The sequence below is a fragment of the Podarcis muralis genome, chromosome 17 (genome assembly GCF_964188315.1).
Source record: "Podarcis muralis chromosome 17, rPodMur119.hap1.1, whole genome shotgun sequence".
In the NCBI taxonomy this organism is placed as follows: domain Eukaryota; kingdom Metazoa; phylum Chordata; class Lepidosauria; order Squamata; family Lacertidae; genus Podarcis; species Podarcis muralis.
In genome coordinates this window covers 25,580,413-25,600,713 of record NC_135671.1, presented here as the reverse complement: position 1 = coordinate 25,600,713, position 20,301 = coordinate 25,580,413, and the positions used below count along the sequence as shown (strand labels likewise).

General features: G+C 46.5%; 1 protein-coding gene across 7 annotated transcripts in view; it reads right to left on the bottom strand.

Annotated features, from left to right (window-relative positions):
* Positions 1-20,301, bottom strand: part of CCDC171 (coiled-coil domain containing 171) — a 207,451-nt gene that overhangs the window by 63,567 nt on the left and 123,583 nt on the right. For all 7 annotated transcript variants that reach the window (XM_077921218.1, XM_077921217.1, XM_077921222.1 and 4 more), the window contains one exon: positions 16,336-16,390. In XM_077921218.1, the coding sequence (XP_077777344.1) occupies positions 16,336-16,390 (55 nt within the window). The remainder of the gene's footprint in view (positions 1-16,335; positions 16,391-20,301) is intronic.

Below are 20,301 nucleotides of genomic sequence, written 5' to 3'. Positions count from 1 at the left end.
CAAACACGGTCTCGGGGGGTCTTCTGTCAGCATGTGTAATTTTGTTCAGATGTTAACCTTAATACAAACACGTTGTTTTCACCATACCTCTAATAATACACATTTCACTGGATTTGTTCTGGTTCATATATGCTAACGTTCCCGTTTCTCATTGTAGCCAATATGCACACAGATAAAAGAAAACATTAATGTGGATTAAGGTACTAAGAATTTATCAACATCAAACCCACCAGTGGTTTTTTTTTTTTTTTTTTTTTTTTTTTTTTTTTGCCTTCTACCCTTCTGAACCATAGTCAATAGATCTAAATATTTTACTGCACCCTGGCCAATTCATTGTTTGATGTTTAAAAACGCACCCAGAATCAAAGAAAATTTATTAAATTTGAGCCCCCAAATGAGATACTATTAGCTTTGAAAGTCAAGTTTAACTGCGATATTGATGATTCTCTTTTTTCTGTGACAAAATCCACCAGGGAAATCCCTGATGTCAAAGTACCAAAGCAGATTGCTAATACCGAGGCGAGAGGGAAGGGGAGAGAGCACGGGGAGGGGCGGGGAAGGAAGGAGAGCGAGAGGAAAACAATATATACACTATGTAGGCATAACTCCGACATCGGTCGGTTCTTTAACCCCATCCCTGTCTGGTTCTGTTCTTTGCCACCAGGGTATATAACATAAGCCGGACAATAAAGCAAAAAAACAAACAAAACCATGCATATCTTTAAAATGCAACCACTGTAATAGTAGCTCATCATCAGAAAGGAATGAGATCATTCCTTAGATATAAACCTCTGGACACCATAAGCCCCAAGCACACGCTCCAATGTTTTTAATTACTTTTGATGGAAATGGCTGCATTCCCCCCCCCCCCATTCACAGTATACATAAAACCCAAGAATGCTTAGCTTTTGTGTGTCTGCGTCTGATAGTTGTAAGTGGCATGTATTAAAAACTCACAAAACCTTTATGAAGTGAGGGGAACAGAAATGCTTTGCTTGCATAATGTTTCCTGTTGCATGATAAAAGTCTATAATTTTATCAGGACAAGTTACTTGTTGTATACTGTTGTAACAATCGTTTTCTCCAAATTTATCTTCTGCACCATGAAAATAAATAAAAACAGTATTTATTTATTAAAAAAGAATGGCCCTATCAATTTAACTGTCGCCCAGTTCCGATCTGGACTAATTTGGGTTCAGAGGCTAGGACAGCAGAGAGAAGGGAGCTTTCAGGGTTACACCAACGCCCCAGAATCAGTCCCATTACGTCACCTAATACAGTTTTACCTACAGTAATATTTGCCCTCGGCTGTGCATAAACTGCCAACGTTTCCCCACAGGGCTGAGATGCCACTATAGCACAAAACTGGGTCCAAGCAAGTCTTTCAGGCTGTGGACAGACAATAACTAGTTTAAGAACTGCAAAGGACATCCATTCTGAAAATCCTATGGGATCAAATGCTCTGCAGGATATGGGTGCCGTGGGCAATGATGGCCTATGTCATGCAGGCTTCAGGTCACTGAAAATTTGTATGTCTGATGGAGGCTAAAATAAAGAAGGATACAGTATGGCTCAAGCCGATACTGTGTTGATCCTCTGCCCAAATGGTAGATAGATAATTTATTACAGTCGGAGACCAGCTTATAAAACACACTTGGGGGTACAATCCCAGAAGGAAAACAAACATTTAAAACAATGAGCAACAATAAATTTAAAATTTATAAATGAGATAAGCGTGTAGACACTTAAAACTTTAAGATAAGCTACCGCAGAGATATGACCCAGAGTCACCCATGGAACCGAGTTTGGGGATTTTCTTAACGAACTAGTTTGGGTTGGGGGATGGTCTGCGCCTGCAGATCTGTACTCAGAATCTGGCAACCTTCTGGGTTGTCTTATGATCTTTGCCTAACAGGAAAAGGTCAAATTTTGGTGAGCCTCACCAGCAGGGGATCAATGGTCTCACTACATGGCTCTTCATAAAAGGGACATCTAAAGAACAAGTGCTCTGGGCTTCCTATATCCCCCAATGAACAGGCACAAAGTCTCTGAGGAGGAGGAGGAGGAGGAAGAAGAGGAGTTTGGATTTGATATCTCGTCTTTCACTCCCCTTAAGGAGTTTCAAAGCGGCTAACATTCTCCTTTCCCTTCCTCCCCCACAACAAACACTCTGTGAGGTGAGTTGGGCTGAGAGACTTCAGAGAAGCATTACTAGCCCAAGGTCACCCAGCAGCTGCATGTGGAGGAGCGGAGACGCGAACCCGGTTCCCCAGATTACGAGACTACCGCTCTTAACCACTACACCACACTGGCTCTCCTGAGCATATGGGACTTTTAAAAGGATCTTTCCAGGACTGGCGAGGGCAGAACCGAGCTTCTGGCGAGTGTAAAAGCCCTTCTTGCATTTTTGTACTCAAATGATTTTAAGGGGCATGCAAAACCTAAATATGAATCTGGCATCTCTGCTTGGGTACAGTGCAAGGATCAGAAGTATGCAGAATGCACTTGGTGCCGAGAGCTAAAGTTACCTTTTAAGTCTTTTTACCTGGAAGACCTTCAAACTAATTGCATACGAATGGAGGCTGCTGAGGTGATTCATGCACCCAAAACCTACGCACTTGATAAAAAGACACTGTTTTGCAAGGAATGCTTCACATGTCTCAGGACTGGGCAGTGGCATTACAACAGATCCTTGATGCTAAGCTCTGCCCAGTTACTGCACCTGGTGGCTCGACCTTAGCTCAGTGGTGGAGCCTGCAGAAGGTACAATCCCCAACATCTCTCAGTAGGGCTTGGGAGAGGCCCCCGTCTGAAACTTTGGAGAGCTGCTTCCAGTCCGTGTGGACTGTACTGAGCTAGATGGGCAAACGGTCTGCACAAGGCAGCTTCCTATGTTCCTAGTTACAGGTAGGTAGCCGTGTTGGTCTGCCGTAGTCAAAACAAAATAAAAAAAATCCTTCCAGTAGCACCTTAGAGAGCAACTAAGTTAGTTATTGGCATGAGCTTTCATGTGCATGCACACTTCTTCAGATATTTTGTTCCTGTGTAGCATTTGGCTGGACTAGACCAGAATGGGGCTGGAGGAGACGCTTGAGAGTCCCATGGACTGCAAGAAGATCAAACCGATCCATTCTGAAGGAAATCAGCCCTGAGCGCTCACTGGAAGGACAGATCCTGAAGCTGAGGCTTCAAGACTTTGGCCACCTCATGAGAAGAGAAGACTCCCTGGAAAAGACCCTGATGTTGGGAAAGACTGAGGGCACAAGGAGAAGGGGACGACAGAGGTTGAGATGGTTGGACAGTGTTCTCGAAGCTACCAACATGAGTCTGACCAAACTGCAGGAGGCAGTGGAAGACAGGAGTGCCTGACATGCTCTGGTCCACGGGGTCACGAAGAGTCAGACACGACTAAATGACTAAACAACAACAAACTGCCTGATGGTGAATTTGGTATAACTAATGAATACTCGATCAACACAATGTTGTTTTAGACAGCCCCAACTAATTGCTCCACTATTAGTTCTTCTTTGAAGGAGGAAAGGAGTTACTGCGAAATAGTACTCAATTCCCCTCCACCCCCCCCGCCATGCATCCAAAAAGGATATTTATTTCCTCCACAAATAAGTGCATATGGGTAGATGTCTGCTTCATCTCCAAAATATGCATCTTGTTTGTATCAAAAAGTTATATTTAGCTGTCCAAAATATATTAATATTTCTTAAAAGCAAATGCCCAGTTGCTGTCAATAGTCTACTAGGGGGTTTAGGCCCATGGGGAGATTTGGATGTTTGACAAAGTGCTGTGGGTGTCACTCGCTCTGACTATTTTTCTTCCCAGCCCCACAGATCATCCCCCAGGCAGAGAAACAGAGAGAAAGCATGCACCTATGAGCTCTTTTTTTGCTTTCCCAAGGGATCCAAATCAAAGTTGTATCCAGCAGAATCAGTCTACGTCTTGGAAAAACACACAGAGCTGAAAGAGGAACTGAGAAAGAGCGCCAATCTTCCAACGTTCTCCTTCAGCTCTTACGTACTTTTCAGTGGTTGCCACCCTCGCTGCCTCACGACAAAAGGGGCAGTGATTATTTTAACAGGGGGAGGGGGAGGGGAGCCTGAGGTTTTGTGAGTGCCAGGAGAACATCTGCCCGCAGGCCACCTCATTGGCAACTCCCAGTCTACTGACTAGAATGTTTGATTCATATTATTCGGTATTTATCGTCAATAGAGTTTAATCTCCTATTGGATCGTTTCATCCAAGCCGTTCGTTGCTAAGGACAACAACAAATAGGTGGCGGTAAGGCTGACAAAGCAAGTGGTCCATTGCCACACAACTGAAATTAAGAGCTTTCAACCCTCGCCTCAGTCAGCTGAGTTTATAAAACACAGACCTACTTCTTGTGTTACAGGCAAGAGTGCCAACATGGCCACTTGACAGTGGGTGCCATGCAGCGTCTGTGGCCCTGGTGCCGAAATTTGTGGGTGCCCGGCCCCTTCATGGGGAGCTTTGTGCGTGCTCCAGCACCCAGGGCCCCAGGGGGTTGGCACCTATGGTTACAGGTACTGTATGGTTACTGTTCCCCTATGGTAGCTTCTCATGCTATTCCACTAATATCTGTATCCCATGCCAACTTGACCCAATCCCCTGGGTTAGTTTGGGATTCATGTGGGGATTTTAAATGAGTTTCCTGTTTAGCAATTTTCCCTGCCAAAATCTGAAGCTGTGTGTGTGTGTATACACGGAAGCTTTAAAAACTGTCCTGGGAATTCAGCTTGGAGAACACTTCTTTCCGCCAATGAGCAAGGGGAACACTGCAGCTGTTGCTGGCATCATGGCGGACGATGCTTTCCTTGGAGGCTGAATCTGCTGCCCCTGAGGAGCCCTCTGCCCAAGGCTGCTGCCTCCCCTTGTCTCATGGGTGGGCCGGCCCCATCTGCATCCCTTCTCTCACATTTATGGACCCCGATATTCACCCCAGTAGCTTAAATAGTTGCAATTAACTTGCCAAGATGTCAGCATGCTCATTCTGGTCTGTTGTTGTTGTTTAGTCATGTCCGTCTTTGTGACCCCATGGACCAGAGCACGCCAGGCACTCCTGTCTTCCACTGCCTCCCGCAGTTTGATCAAACTAATGTTGGTAGCTTCGAGAACACTGTCCAACCATCTCGTCCTCTGCCGTCCCCTCCTCCAGCACCATAATTCAAAAGCATCAATTTTTCGGCAATCAGCCTTCTTTATGGTCCAGCTCTCACTTCCATACATCACTCCTGGGAAAACCATAGCTTTAACTATACGAACCTTTGTCGGAAAGGTGATGTCCCTGCTTTTTAAGATGCTGTCTAGGCTTGTCGTTGCTTTTCTCCCAAGAAGCAGGCGTCTTTTAATTTTAATCAGGCAGTTATGACAGTTTAAAAATCTGGTTTAGTATGACGGCTTCTGAAAGCGAACTGTTGAGGGAGGCTTAATATAAAGCGATGGACTTGAACCCAAGATATCTGGGCTAACATCCCCACTCAGCCATGATGCTCAGTTACTATCTTTCAGCCTAAATGACTTTCACAGGGTTACGGCGAGGATAAAAAGGGTGAGGTGTGGGAAAGAGGTATATATACAGCAAGGAGCGCCAACTCTATGGAACGGAGGCCTCTACAGCTTCCCCAATATCCACTGGAATGGAGCCCAGGCCACCACCCCAATCTTGAGGGGGCAGAGGAGGTGAAGCAGGATGCCACCCTGACGCAGGACAGCCTGGTGGGATGTTGACCCAGGCCGACAAGCGTGGCCTGGCACACAAACGTTGCTTCAGGAGGCTGCCCAGTCATCATGCGTGTGATGGCACACAGCCCCCCGCAATGTTGGGCCCCTGTGTATACTGCCCAGAGCTGCTTGTTGGTAAGTGGGACAAAAACGAAAATGAACAGCAGCACCGCCAAGTCCAAGGGCTTTGCTTCAGCTTCCCAACAACCATTTGAAGGGTATCGCCATCATCCCACCCATTTTCACAAATCAAGAGCCGAGGCAGAAATAGTGACTCCAAAGCCATCGATGGAATATTCACGTCTTTAACTTGGGGGGGGGGGCAAGGAGAGAGAGCGAAATCAACGTTTTCAATCACAAATAGAAAAATCCCTGTTTTGGAAATAGGTAAAAATTATGGAAGCAAAGAATTAAGGTTAATCTGGATATTTATGTCATGCCTCCAGGCGCATGGGGCCTGATTCATGCACTGAACAAACTACAAGAGCATGATAGCAAGAACACATTCAATACTCCCCTGCAGCTACATGTTTCAGGGTAAGATACACCGTCTTCCAGGAAGCTCGTTTGCAAGCAATGACCTTCTCCTTGAGGAACCCCTGATAAGCATCCGAGGAACCCTGGAGTTCAGAGGAATGCAGTTTTAAAACAGCTACACTAAAGGATGGGGCGGGGGGGGGGGAGAAGATAGTTGAGAGCTCACCATTCTTTGCAAACTCTGTTACTGAGGCGGATCCTGAAGCAATGCTAGAAGAACATTGCAAAAGTCGTGCTTCATGTCCTTCAGAAAAACGTTAAGCAGTTGTTGCAATTTCTCGTGTGCTTCATGTATTTCTAAACAGACAACTCTCATAGTAGGGTGTGTTTTTTTAATCACTCGTGTCTAGGGCACATTGTTAACCAAGTTGACATATATCACTTAAGGGTTGACAAAGTATGGAAATCTTCTCAGGACATAGTGTTGAATTTGGATGATGCCCTTTCTTTTCCTTTTAGCCCCTCCAGCTTCTGACACCCATTAAAGGTTTCCTGAATCTACCACCTACAGGCGGTTCTTCAAAGTACTGCGACCAGCATTGCTTCTGGTTCTTGGTGGGCCGATTTAAGAAATGGTCTGAGGGATCGCTGCCCGGTTCCCCAGCACCTATGCTACGGGGTCCTCTCAGGGTTCTATTTTGTCCTCCCTGCTTACTGCTGAGTGAAGTCATCCAGAGGTTTGGGGCAAGGTGTCCCCAATATGCAGGCGACACCCAGCTCGATTTCTGCTTTTCACCCCGTTCAAATAAGGCACTGATGTGTCAGGGTCTGGCAGGACGCTGAGGAATGTGCACGGGGAGAAAGGGCCTGGAGTCTAACTCGGGAGAGGCAGCCAGTGGTCTGTGGGGACCTATACCAGGCAGGAGGCAAGAGAGACAGGTGAGGTTTCAGAGCTGAAGGGCAGAGCACAGGATGGATCAGAAGAGGAGGAGAGACAGGTCAGGCAAGTGAAGAGTCAGGTGCTTCCCCACCCTCTCCTGCACCACTGTTCCCCATAACCAGGTGGGGATTGAAAAGGGAGGAGCAGAGGAAGTTTGGATGGCGCTAATGGATTGAGGTTGAATCCTGACAAGAAAGAAGTACTGTTCTTGGGGGACAGAAGGTGGGTGGGTGTGGAGGACACCCTGGTCCTGAATGGGGTAATTGTGCCCCTGAAGGACCAGGTGTGCAGCCTGGGAGTCATTCTGGACTCACAGCTGTCCATGGAGGCGCAGGTTAACTCTGCGTCCAGGGCAGCTGTCTACCAGCTCTATCTTGTACACAGGATGAGACCCTACCTGCCCGCAGACTGTCTTGCCAGCGTGGTGCATGCTCTAGTTATCTCTCGTTTGGACTACTGCAACGCGCTCTACGTGGGGCTACCTTTGAAGGTGACTCGGAAACTGCAATTAATCCAGAATGCGGCAGCAAGACTGGTGACTGGGAGTGGCCACCAAGACCATATAACACCAGTCCTGAAAGATCTGCAATGGCTCCCAGTACGTTTCCGAGCACAATTCAAAGTGTTGGTGCTCACCTTGAAAGCCCTAAACAACCTTGGTCCTGTATACATGGAGGAGCATCTCCACCCGCATTGTTCAGCCCAGACACTGAGGTCCAGCTCTGAGGTCCTTCTGGCAGTTCCCTCCCTGCGAGAACATTGGATTTAGTATTCCAAAAGGCAGAGTTTAAATACATTTGTTGTTGTTGTTGTTGTTGTTGTTGTTGTTAATGCAGTCTCCAGCTGCGGCAATGCAGCCCACCGGAGGAAGCTACATAAACTGGTGGAGGGTGAGTGGCCCCCTGTTGCTGAAACTGCTCCAACAGAGTGTGGACCCTGCTGAATTAAATAAGCCCCCCCCCTTTATTATTTTGACAAAATAATCATCATAAATAAATAAGAATAATAATGTGAACCCCACCACCAAGACCATTCCATTGTAACTATCCAACCTCCCAAAATTTCAACACCCCTTGCGATGGTTTGACCCCTTTCCGCTTTAACAGTACAAATACCTTCCATATCTCCTCAAAATCATTTCTCCTGCATATTCCCCATCTTGCCTTAATGGCAACATATTAATTTATCATTACTAGCTATATCCCACACCTCTTTATACCATTCTTCCATTCTATATTCTGCTTGCTCCTTCCACTTTCTAGCTATTGTAACTTGGGAACCTGTCAGAAAATTTGTCAACAAGTCCTTCATAGCCTGCGAATCTTTTACCCCGTCGTACATTGATAATGATGCTACGTCTGGACTTTCGGTCGGCTTTAACCCAGGGATTTCTGTTATCTACTTAAACACCCTTTGCCAGAAAAATTGTACATATTTACACTCCCACCACATGTGAACGTAATTCCCGGTTTCCTGGCATCTAAGTGAGAGGTTTTTAGGTCACATCCACAGCATACATTTAAAGCACATTTATACCACTTTAACAGTCACGTCTCTCCCCCCACAAAGATTCCTGGGAACTGTCATTTACCCCTCGCATCTCTCCAATTCCCAGTAACCTTAAACTACACTTCACAGGATTCTAAAATATTATGTGGTGAATTCTCTTTTACTTAGGAATTTAACCAACTAACGACTAGGGTGTTGGACACAAATTTTATGCAAAGCCCCAAACCATTTGGCGTTAGGTAGGAATTCTTCCCTTACATAAAAATTGGCTATTAGTCCTTGTGGCTAGGTCCTTCCCTGCTACTTCAACCGTATGTTTTAAGATTAATTCACCTGCTTATTTTGCTGAACTGCTCCTTACATCAAGGGAGTGCTTTTGTCATGAGCAACCTTTTTCATGTTTGCTCACAGACGGTGGCAAATTAATCCTTAAGCGATTTGATGTAAGGTACAGAATTAATTCGGTACTTGGAGGTTACTGCCACAAGGGACGGGATGATCTGGATCATCTTAGATCAGTTCCCTGCTTGCATTCTACAGTATAGTCTCAAACACACATCTCCAGGACAATCTTATGCATGTCTACTTAGAAGCAAGCCCCCTGGTTTTCAATGGACTACTCATCCAAACCCTATATATTCTTAAACAAGCAATAAAAAGCAACAGATTTTTAAAAGAATACATGCCTCGGCTGAAATAAAAAAGGAAAATTGTCTTCTATTTTAACAAAAGGAAGTTCAGCAAAATACATAGCTCAGTCAGTTAGAGCGTGAGACTCTTAATCTCATGGCTGTGGGTTCGGGCCCAGATTGGGCAAAATATTCCTACATTGCAGGGGATTGGACAATTTGATCCTCATGGCCCCTTCTAGCTATACGATTCTATAATTTCATGAAACACATTTCTGGGAGGGGGGGAAAGTCTAGCATTTTAAAAAAATAAAATAGAAACATCAAACCCAAGCTCAGTTGGATGAGAGATTAATTTGATCCAGGCCCTTTTAAGCAAACACTAAGTACAATGCCAAAGCTATTCTGTATTTGTGGGATGTGCACAAGAATATGTCCCTTATGAACAGATTTCATTGACCTTGGGCTGAAAGTGAACCCATGTCTGGATAAAATAACGGCTAACACATGAACTAATTTCACAGTACTCCATGCAAGGATGTTTCCTTACTTAAGGCAAGGCACACACACACACACACTTACACTTCATACTTTCCAAAAAAAAAATGAAGACAGACGGGCTCTGGCATTAGTTACTTAGATATGTCTAAGCTGAAAACAGTTTAACACATGGATATGACATTCTGCAATGTCTTATCTTTAGTTTGTCAAGGTTTTTAAATCCCTCTTGAACTGGAGTACCATTTTTAGCTTGGCTAGGTCAGAATGACAGTGAGCAATATGAATGATGGCACACTAGACAGCTATATGGACAGAGATGTCATCAGCAAGCCAGCTGTGCCAACACCTGTATGTCCTGCACAACTGATCTTTAGGAACACGGATCAAGGAAGCCAGGTTATTAGGAGAGCCAAACAAAAAAACAACAACATAAAGGCTGATTGAGCCATTTGCAAAATAAATGCACTAACACAAAGAGGAATTATTCAAAAGCAATGCTAATTTACAATGTGTATATATATATAGTCTTTTTTCAAAATTCATAGCCCATGTTTCTTCCAGAAGGAGGAAAGAGTACTTATTGAAATATAAACATGCCATGATCCTAATTGAGATCAAAGTCTTCCAAATTGTGTTTTAAGGAGCCCTCTTTTTTAAAGCAACAGCAACAAACGGGTGCTTCTGAAACTCTTAAAAATATTTCGTTTCCTTGTAGATTTCTTGTGTGTGTGTCTACTGGTCCGTTTCACCTGTGGCAGGTACAAGGTTGATCGACAAAAGCCAAGAATAGGTACAATACAGGCAACAGCCACCTCAGAGTCCTGTCACTATCCTGTCAAGTACACCTGAGCCTTGCCCATATTTGTGATTCGCAACTTTCCAGAAGATGGAACACACAGAAAGGAGAGAGATTTCATAACATCGTCAGACTCCTACATGAAGCAAGCAGAAAGCAAATAAGTATCTGTAGGACCCATTCAAAGAACTAGGGTCCCCTGGCCTTTTTACTGAAAAATCTAAATGCGCCAGAAAAATCTATTACTCAAACATCGTTTTAATCTAAATCTCCAAATAATTCAAGTCCTTGGGATTGCTTCAAGGTTCAGCACAAATCCAAGTACATTGCTGGCACAATATGAATATTAAAAAAACAGTTGCACTAGTAGGAGTCCTGGCATCTCCTCTGTAAACATAGCGTATACAAGTAACCCTTCTGAGGATGTGGCCAAATTTGGAGCAATGTTCTCAGGCAATACGGATGAACAATGCTAGACTATAAACAGGGGCTGGCCACCGCCGCCACGGCTGGATTGCGAGCTTCCGGACGTCTCTGGCTGACATCTGAAGGAGACTCAAGTCCTGGGCTGATCCAGCAAAGCCAGTTATTTGGCTCTTCCAATGATGTGCTGTTAAAACTATGATTCTCAAGATGGGAAGCAGCTCTCCTGAAGGTGATACTGGGATTTGCTGGTGAAGGCACAACTCGGTCCAAGGCTCTTCTCACAAGATCCTGCTTGTGAGAGTATACGCATTGGCGGCAGCCCCATGCAAGGCTTCCATGGTTAGAATTGTGCGAGGGAGCACAATTCAGGACACCAACTGCTTATCCTGCACCCTCTGCCCTATCCCAGTAGCCCAGCCTACCACTGCTCACGTGTGGGGCGGGGAAGGCCCGAAACACCATGCCTTCTCTCCATGTAGGGTCCTTGCATGGTTTGGAACCTTGTGAGATAAGGGTTCTAAGACCCATAGGAGGCTCATGCTCTTAGAGAAAGCCCCTCGTTTCCACAACTTCTTTGCAGATGTGCGCAGGGCTATGGGGCAGGTAACAGGGATACGATTGGGGGGCATGACGTGCAGATGTGGCTTTGAACACCTGGATAGGAGGAGCAAGTGTCAGGAGATGATGCCAAGGGGAATGTGCTCGCTCCCCTAAGTGTTCCAATGACAGCTGACGCTGCTGGCAGACAAATGGAACCAATGCCTGTGCTTTCAGGCCAGTTCCGCCTGGGCTCAGCTTATGTTGCAGGTCCTTGTAGCATTCATTTTAAAGCAAACTCAAACCCACAGTTACTTCTCTGAATAAGACGAATATAATACCTAGAAAAGTGTGTCAAAACTAATGCGAGAATGCGTACTCAGGTGTCTATTTGTCGGCATTCATCTGTCTGGGAGTTTGGGGAGGGGTAGTGGGGGGCACTTGGGTGGCCCTGTGGTCTAAACCACTGAGCCTCTTGGGCTTGCCGATCAGAAGGTCGGCGGTTCGAATCCCCGCGACGAAGTGAGCTCCCGTTGCCCAGTCCCAGCTCCTGCCAACCTAAATAGGTACTGCTCCAGCGGGAAGATAAACGGTGTTTCCGTGCACTGCTCTGGTTTCGCCATAAGCAGCTTAGTGATGCTGGCCACTTGACCAGGAAAAACTATCTGCGGACAAACGTTGGCTGTCTCAGCCAGTAAAGCAAGATGAGCACCGGAACCCTAGAGTCGTTCACGACTGGACTTAAATGTCAGGGGTCCTTTACCTTTTTTTAGTGGGGGGGGGGAGACACACACATGATGTGATCCTTCTGGGTAGTTCATCCACCTTGGTCCCCCCACTGCACCGTGCTCTCACCTGTGGCTCTTAGAAGCTGTCGTCATACGACAGCATACTTCAACTGGTTGGCTAGACCAGGCGAGGGGAGCTGATGGGTCTCATACCCTCAGTGAGTTAGGGACTTCCCCTGCATATGAAGAAAGGCTGACAGAGGCCAACAGTGGGCCCAACAGTCAAGAAGGCAGTTTCTGCACCTTCTGTAGAGGGAAGTATAGGGGCAGGTGGGGCTCATCAACCACTGGGAAGGGAGCCCATCTAGGAAGAATAAAACTAAACCTCTGCTGCCTTCTGGCTAAATTGTATTTAGCACATACTGTATTTAGCACATACTGTACTGTATTTTTCTGTCTATAAGACACCCTCATGTATAAGATGCCCCCTACTTTTGGGGACTCAGATTGAAGAAATGGGGGGGAGATTTATCCGTGTAGAAGACACCCCCTAATTTTTGACATTATTTTTTAGGGGGGAAACCTAGTCTTATACACGGAAAAATACGGTATATACTGCAGGGACGTGAATTTGGAAGGGTGACATGGTCCTCTTTAAATGATGCACTAGGTACTTAAAATTATGTGGACACTGAGAACTGAAATGAAACAGTTTGCTACAGACCATAAAACCACTAAGATACGGTACTAAATCATATCTGTACTGATCAACTCTGAACTAGTTCACCAGATAGCTATCTGGTCTCTCTCCATCCTCTATCAAATTTGTTATGTACTGAACAGCAATTTAGCTCTAATCTTCTCATCTGTTGCAGACTTACTTGGAAGTAGCCCCGCTGATCCGAGTGGGACATACTTCTAAGTAAAAATGTATGAGATTGAGTTGCATGACTATATATATATATATATATACATATATATATATATATAACAACCATGAAGCCCACAATTCCAGCTTTTGTGAACTGTAAAGGGAAAGCGAAGAGGCAGAAGCTGCCATGGAATAGTCTGGAACACACTTTATCTAGGAAGGTAAGGTTTTCCAAGTTGACTGTTGCGTCAAAAGGAAACTTCTTGGAACAGGAGAGAACAAAAGGAGACTTGAAAGGTAAGTAGATCTTGGGAAGACCTGGGTGGTAAAATATTTTGAATTGACAAGTACAACGAGGAAAGCCTGTGCTCGTTTTAGGACATCAGTAGCAAGGACAGTGGTACATATAAAATGGATGGAAGGGGTGAGCAGGAATAGTTTGGTGCAACCAAAGTGGGAAAACCACAAAGACTTGGGAATTCCTGACAGTACGGGGATTTGGCTAGCTGCACCTCAAAATTTATTTAAATGCTTTGGGGTTCTACAAATTCTCAAACCCGGTGACGTCAGCTGATGGGACGGTGAGCCTGGTTGCAGGAAAATGGCTTCACAGACCAAACTGGACCCCCTTGTGGGACAAGACTTGTGAACATGCTGAAGGTCCCCGCTCCTGTGATAAGTACTGCTCCAAGTGTCCCTATTTTCCAGGGATAGTCCTGGATTTCTGAAGCCATCCTGGTTTCTGATTTGATCCCAGAATGTCCCGCTTTTCCTTAGGACGTCCCTAATTTCATCGGAGAAATGTTGGCAGGTATGGTAGGATGTCCCTATTTTCATCAGAGGGTATGGAGTCATGCGATCTCTGAGCCAAGGAGATATGTAACTATACCACCTTTAGAAGGCATCTGAAGGCAGCCCTGTATAGGGAAGCTTTTTTAATGTTCAGTGTTTGTTTTTATATATGTTGGAAGCTACTGAGAGTAGCTGGAGCAACCCAGTCAGATGGGTGGGGTATAAAGAATAAAATTATGATGATGATTAGGGAATAGGACGTCCCTAATTTCATTGGAGAAACGTTGGAGGGTATGGGTTATGCAACCTCCGAGCCAAGGAGATAAGTAACTATACAACATCTCCCTTTCCTGTGTATATTACAAATTAGACCATCAAAACATGATAAAAAGTAATCTATTTAGCACCAGTGATTTTTCCTAAGTCTCATTCTGTTACTGCAGCTGCAGGCCTTTTTCCACAATGGAAGGTCTTAGAGCAAACTCTTATCTTTCTAAATTTTTGCGGCTATGCTCTCCTGCTGTTAGTTATAAAAAAAGAAGAAAAAGAAGCAGTGAAAAAGCATAGTACGCATTAATATTTTAGAGTAGCAGTTACCTTTCTGGCCTGATTTTCCAGACTGCTCACAAGAAAGCAACCACCAATATAATATTTATTTTATCTATTTCATAAAAGAACCCACATCCTGGATGCTGTGTGCTCTGATAAGTAATTTAAAGTAGAACCCAAAAACACAGAAAACACAATCCAGAAATCAACAACATTATAGATCAAAGAAGTTAACTCCTCTAATCCCTAGGAAAAGTTAACATTGAGCTTATGATCTATTGCTTTAGTACAGACAGGTGTACATTAGGTATAGCTCCCCCAAGGGGCAGTTTTCCCTCTAGTGAATTGCCCCCATGGTCCAAGTTCACCTTAAGGGGAAAGCTACATTTGATGCATGTTGCTGAGGACCATTCAACCACAAAGGAGCAACATCTGAGTGGCTGTGGTCTGGGAACTTTGAAGTTGCTCACAGTCTCCTCACATCGAGGTTGAAGGGGAAAGAGTTCAGGCGTTCTCAATCTTACACAGTTGGGGAAAATGTGTATCGCCTGTTGTGGCCTGGCATTCCTGATGGGTTTGGCGATGGCAAAGAGCGCAAGAGAAGAGGAGGCTCAGCTGTGCGAATTGGCCTGAAACCACCTATTTGGATCCCTTAGTATGGCGTCAGATGAGCTGTGCCATGAGTTGGACAGCACAAATAAATGTGTTGTTGTTGTTGTTGTTTTAAAGAATGGGTCGGCAAACTAAGGCCCGTGGGTGGGCCGGATAAGGCCCAACTGCCTTCTAGATCCAGCCCGCAGACGGTCTAATCTAGGCAGCCGGCATAGCGTGCGCACACAATGGTTTTTGTGACTCAGCCAGTGTTGGGGGTCAAAAATGAGGCAGGCGGCTCCTCGAGCCAAACCCCATCTCCGTCCGCCGCGTGCGCAGCAACCTTTTCTTCCGGGGGGGGGGGGGGGAGAGGGAAAAGGAGCCACACTTTGGATTTCCACCATGGAGCTGCCGGTGACTGACTTCAGGAAAAGCAGTTGCGGAGGCAGAGGCTTGGAGGTGCCTCGGGAGCGACGCCTGCCTGTGTCTGTGGCGGCGGTGCTCCCCGCCAGAGGAAGTGGGGAGCGCCTGGGAGGCTGCACTCCAAGACAGTTCTGTGCTCTGCTGGGGAGGCCGTTAAGTTAGCTACACAGTGCATGGAAAGGTAAATAGACACCTTGTCTTCCCTCACGCGGGGAAAAGAACTTTTTGCTTGAGCAGCGCCAGCCTGACTTTGCGCGGCCAATGGCTTTTCCCTTCCCTCACGCATGTGCACACGCTCTCCAGGGCTGACAGGAATGGCGTGCTTACCTCAGTCCCCCACCCTGCCTTACAAGAGAAGTAATAACTGTCAACGCGTAAAACACAAAGGAAGCAGCGTAGGTATATAAGGGAACACCGCCCCCCCCCCAAAAAAATACATTTGGGCAACATTGGGATTGGTCCCAATAAGGGTTTTTGCAAAAAACGTGGGTCATAATCATAGCAACATATAGTCTGGCCCCACACAAGGTCTGAGGGACAGTGGACCGGCCCCCTGCTGAAAAAGTTTGCTGACCCATGTTTTAGCACATCATCTTGCCCAGGGTAAGCGGCATTGATCAAAGCCGGGACTTGGAAATAATTAGACGTAGTCACATTTTATCATGACATTGTTTTTAGAATGTGGCCATTCCAATAACAGTGTTTCTTTTGGTACAGAAAATAAAATAAAAAAGTAATTCAAAAATACTGTTACTGAGATACAAACGTGACTGGGGTTGGGGGTCAGGGAGTGAGTCAAGCAAGTTACTCACATTCTGAAGGTTGGCTTCTACTGATTTCATATGGCCCGCGATTAATTCTTTGTCTCTGTTGAAGGAAAGAAAAAAGAAAACAACTCGTAACAGACACTGGCTAGCATGTTTACAGTCACAATTAATGTCACGTCCATTATTTGTTAGCTTTGTCAACAGCCTCAAGATTTGCTGTCCTTGGATAACTCTGATGCAAGTATAAAATGCTTAGCTTAGGTAGCTATAAAGAGACTGCCACAGGCAACACTTCCTCTTCTTTTTCTTCAGCAATCTGAAGGTGAAGCATATGGTGTTTCCTGTAGAAAGCAGATTGATAAGCAAGTCTTTACAAATTTCCACTGTGGGGGCCAATAACAGCTCCACCTACAATTCCACACTGGACAACACTGGATAGGCTCCGAGTCTGTCTAGTATTTGCTAATGAGTTGCTATGGATGCTTCCACAAATTCAGAATTTAATGCTCGTGGCTGAGGCTCATCTGGATCCTAGTGTACCTAGAAATGTTGAGAATAGGGTGTATCCTAAATATACAGCGGTGCCCCGCAAGACGAACGCCTCGCAAGACGGAAAACCCGCTAGACGAAAGGGTTTTCCGTTTTGGAGGTGCTTCGCAAAACGAATTTCCCTATGGGCTTCCTTCGCAAGACGAAAGCCCATAGGGAAATCTCCGGGACAGCGGGAAAGCGCAGCACCTCTTCCCCACTGTCCTCGGACCTCCTCCGAAGCCTGGCGGCAGGGCGGGGACACCTCCTCCCGCCACCCGGCTTCGGAAGGCTGCTCCGAAACCGGGCGGTGACACCTCCTCCCGCCACCCGGCTTCGGAAGGATGCTCCGAAGCCGGGCGGGGGGGAACACCTCCTCCCGCCGCCCGGCTTCGGAAGGCTGCTCCGAAGCCTGGCGGGGGGGCGGAGAGGTTTTTTAAAAACCCCGGGACAGCAGGTTTAAAATCGCCCCAGGCGGCGCGTTTCTCCGCTGTCCCGGAGGGCTTTTGAAGGCAGGCGGGGGGAGCAAAGACTTTTGCCCCCCGCCCGCCTTCAGAAGAGGTCCTGGACCTCTTCTGAAGGCTCGCGGGGGGCAAAAGTCTTTGCTCCCCCCTGCCTGCCTTCCCGGGAGAGCGGAGAAACGCAGCGTGTTTCTCCGCTGTCCCGGACGGCTTTTGAAGGCAGGCGGGGGGGGAGCAAAGACTTTCGCACCCCGCCCGCCTTCAGAAGAGGTCCTGGACCTCTTCTGAAGGCGGGCGGGGGGCAAAAGTCTTTGTCCCCCCTGCCTGCCTTCCCAGGGGCTTTTAAATCGCCCCGGACAGCGGAGAAGTCCTCCGCTGTCCCAGGGCGATCTTAAAATGCCGCCCGCCAGCATTTTAAGATCGCCCCGGACAGCGGAGAAGCCCTCCGCTGTCCCGGGGTTTTTTTAAATGCTGGGGGTGGGAAGAAAAGCCCTTGCCCCCCCCCCAGCCTTCAGAAGAGGTCGGGGGACAGACTGTCCCCGGACCTGGTCTGAAGTCGGTTTCCATAGGAACGCATTAATTGATTTTCAATGCATTCCTATGGGAAACCGTGCTTCGCAAGACGAAAAACTCACAAGAAGAAAAAGCTTGCGGAACGAATTAATTTTGTCTTGCGAGGCACCACTGTATTCCTCTTGGGTTTCAAAGTGTAAAGGAGTATGTCTTCAATTCCGTTAACAATCTGGTTAGCTGTTGAGTTATTCAGTTCAGAATTTACAAACCAAACAGTTCTTATAAAAAAACATGTACATGCAGATTTTTTCCTGTTACAGTTTCATCACTATTTAGGTCAAAAGTTCTATTCTAAACAGAATGACTTCCTTACTAAGAACACCTGCCAAAATTGGCCTTGCATTCAGGTGTGCAATGGCCAACACACGGCTTATCCTTTGAATGCTAAAACCACATTTCCCTTCCTTACACCATATTAAGGGAATGCAGAGGGGAAGAGTTTTGAGGGGACAGTGGTGGGTATGTGGAAAATCCCCCTGCTTGCCTTATCTTCCCTGCAAAGATCTCCCTCATTTTCCATTGGAGAACAAGAAGCCTGGCTTCACATACTGGTGTGTCCTGCCAAACTTCCTAGTTTTACCATACTGAGAGAAAAGCAATCAAACTCAGAATACCCTCCTTGAGCAAAATGGACTAATATATTCCTAATGTCATCTCATACCTAGCTAGCTCCATTTCAGGTGTGTCAAGAAAGTTGAAATTTCCAAGCCATTTAGTTTGTCACTTTCGTGACCGTGGGTTGTGGTGAGATTGCAATGTTAGTTTTCATTGTTTGTGATGGCATTCTTTGTAATTTCATAATAATGTTGTATTTTTAATTGCTATAACCAATCCTTTGGCAGGTAATAAATTAAAATTGTTGTTGTAGTAGCAGTAATAGAATAGACTGATATGTTTACTTTTGAAGCCTGGGAGAAAGGGGTTGAATGTCTGAAACGCAACAGCTAGGCTGATACAGTTAATGTATGTTTTGTGAGGGTTTCCATCATGACAGCTGCAAAATTATGTGGATTCTTTTATATGGATCAATTTGATCAGAAAGCATAAGCTGTGGTAGGCTATTTCTGCCCTTTTCAGCCCTTTGTTATAATCCAATGATATGTATGTAGGATTTTCAGAATGAACTTTGCGATTTGTTAGGTCAGGGCAGTTCAAACTTTTCATACCAAGTGGGCCACAAGAGTACTTCGCTACGGGACCTGTGGGCCACACACTGCCTCGTTGCATGAGGGGAACAAAGCCAACATTTGACCCCAACCCCAGCCTTGCGCTGCCTTCCCAAAGCCAGCTAAGCGAAGCGTCAGACTTTGGGAAGGAGGCACAAGGCTCTGGCAGGGTCCTAGAGCCCTCCCCCGCCTCCTTCCCAAAGTTGGGAAATAACTAACTAGGCTTTGGGAAGGAGGAGGGAGGTCTCTAGAACATGGCTGGAGCCCTCACGCCTCCTTCCCAAAGACCAGCGCCTCACTTAGCCGCAGAGGTGAAGCTAGCTGCTCCGGCACCCAGCGTGGCCTGTGGGGGCGGGGCTGGCTGCCGGCGGGGGACGTCCCATGGGGGTACGGCGGCGGCAAGCGTCCCAGGGGGGTGCCACCTGCGGTGATGTCACCCCCCCTCAGGATGACACCCAGGGCAGACCGCCCCCACCTTTCTTTGCCTCTGCTTTGTCGGCTTTGGGAATGCAACTTCCTCAAAGGCTGAATTGATGGGTCAAATGTTGCCGAAGGCTGCTGAAAAAAGGCATTGAGGGCTGCCTGTGGGTTTCGAGACGTGTGTTCGATCACCCTGAGTTAAGAGGGTTCTAACTGAAGACAATAAATGCACAGCACTGCCTGCAGGGGGAAGACTGTGAGGTGACACAGAGAAACTGTCACTGAGGTGACAGAAGAAGAGACTCAGAAGAGGCTGAGGTTGAGCCTGGACCCGACAGAAGTAGCGTCAGCCGCTAAAAGAAGCAGGCGGAAGTCTGAGGGTTGGGAGATCCTTGTGGTGGCGGGCAGCTGTTTAAGAAGAAGCCAAGACATCAGAGCTAAAATGGAGGAAGGATGGCGCGGAGAAGATCTGAAGGGAGAGAGAAACCCAGATTTGCCAGCGCACAGGTCTTTGCAAACGGCAACCATCAGCCGACACAAAGCATGGCCAATGATGGTGCTTGTGTGTTGCCACAGAATTTATAGACCAACACGTGCAAGTATTCTGATCTTCATTCTTGCAGATGCAATATACGCCTCGCTCTAGTCTGCCACGTATTGCCCTACGCTGGCTTTTCATATCAAGCCCTTTGCTCTTTCGCTAGGACCGCTTGCTGAATTCAATTGCTAGCCAGCGACGGTGGTTCGAGCGCTGTGCAACGGGAAAGAGAGAGGGGGTCAGCACTGCTTGTCCTAAAATCACACCCATCCTTGGGCTCCGCAATGATTGAAATGGGCCATTAGTATGTTGAACTAACTTTTCT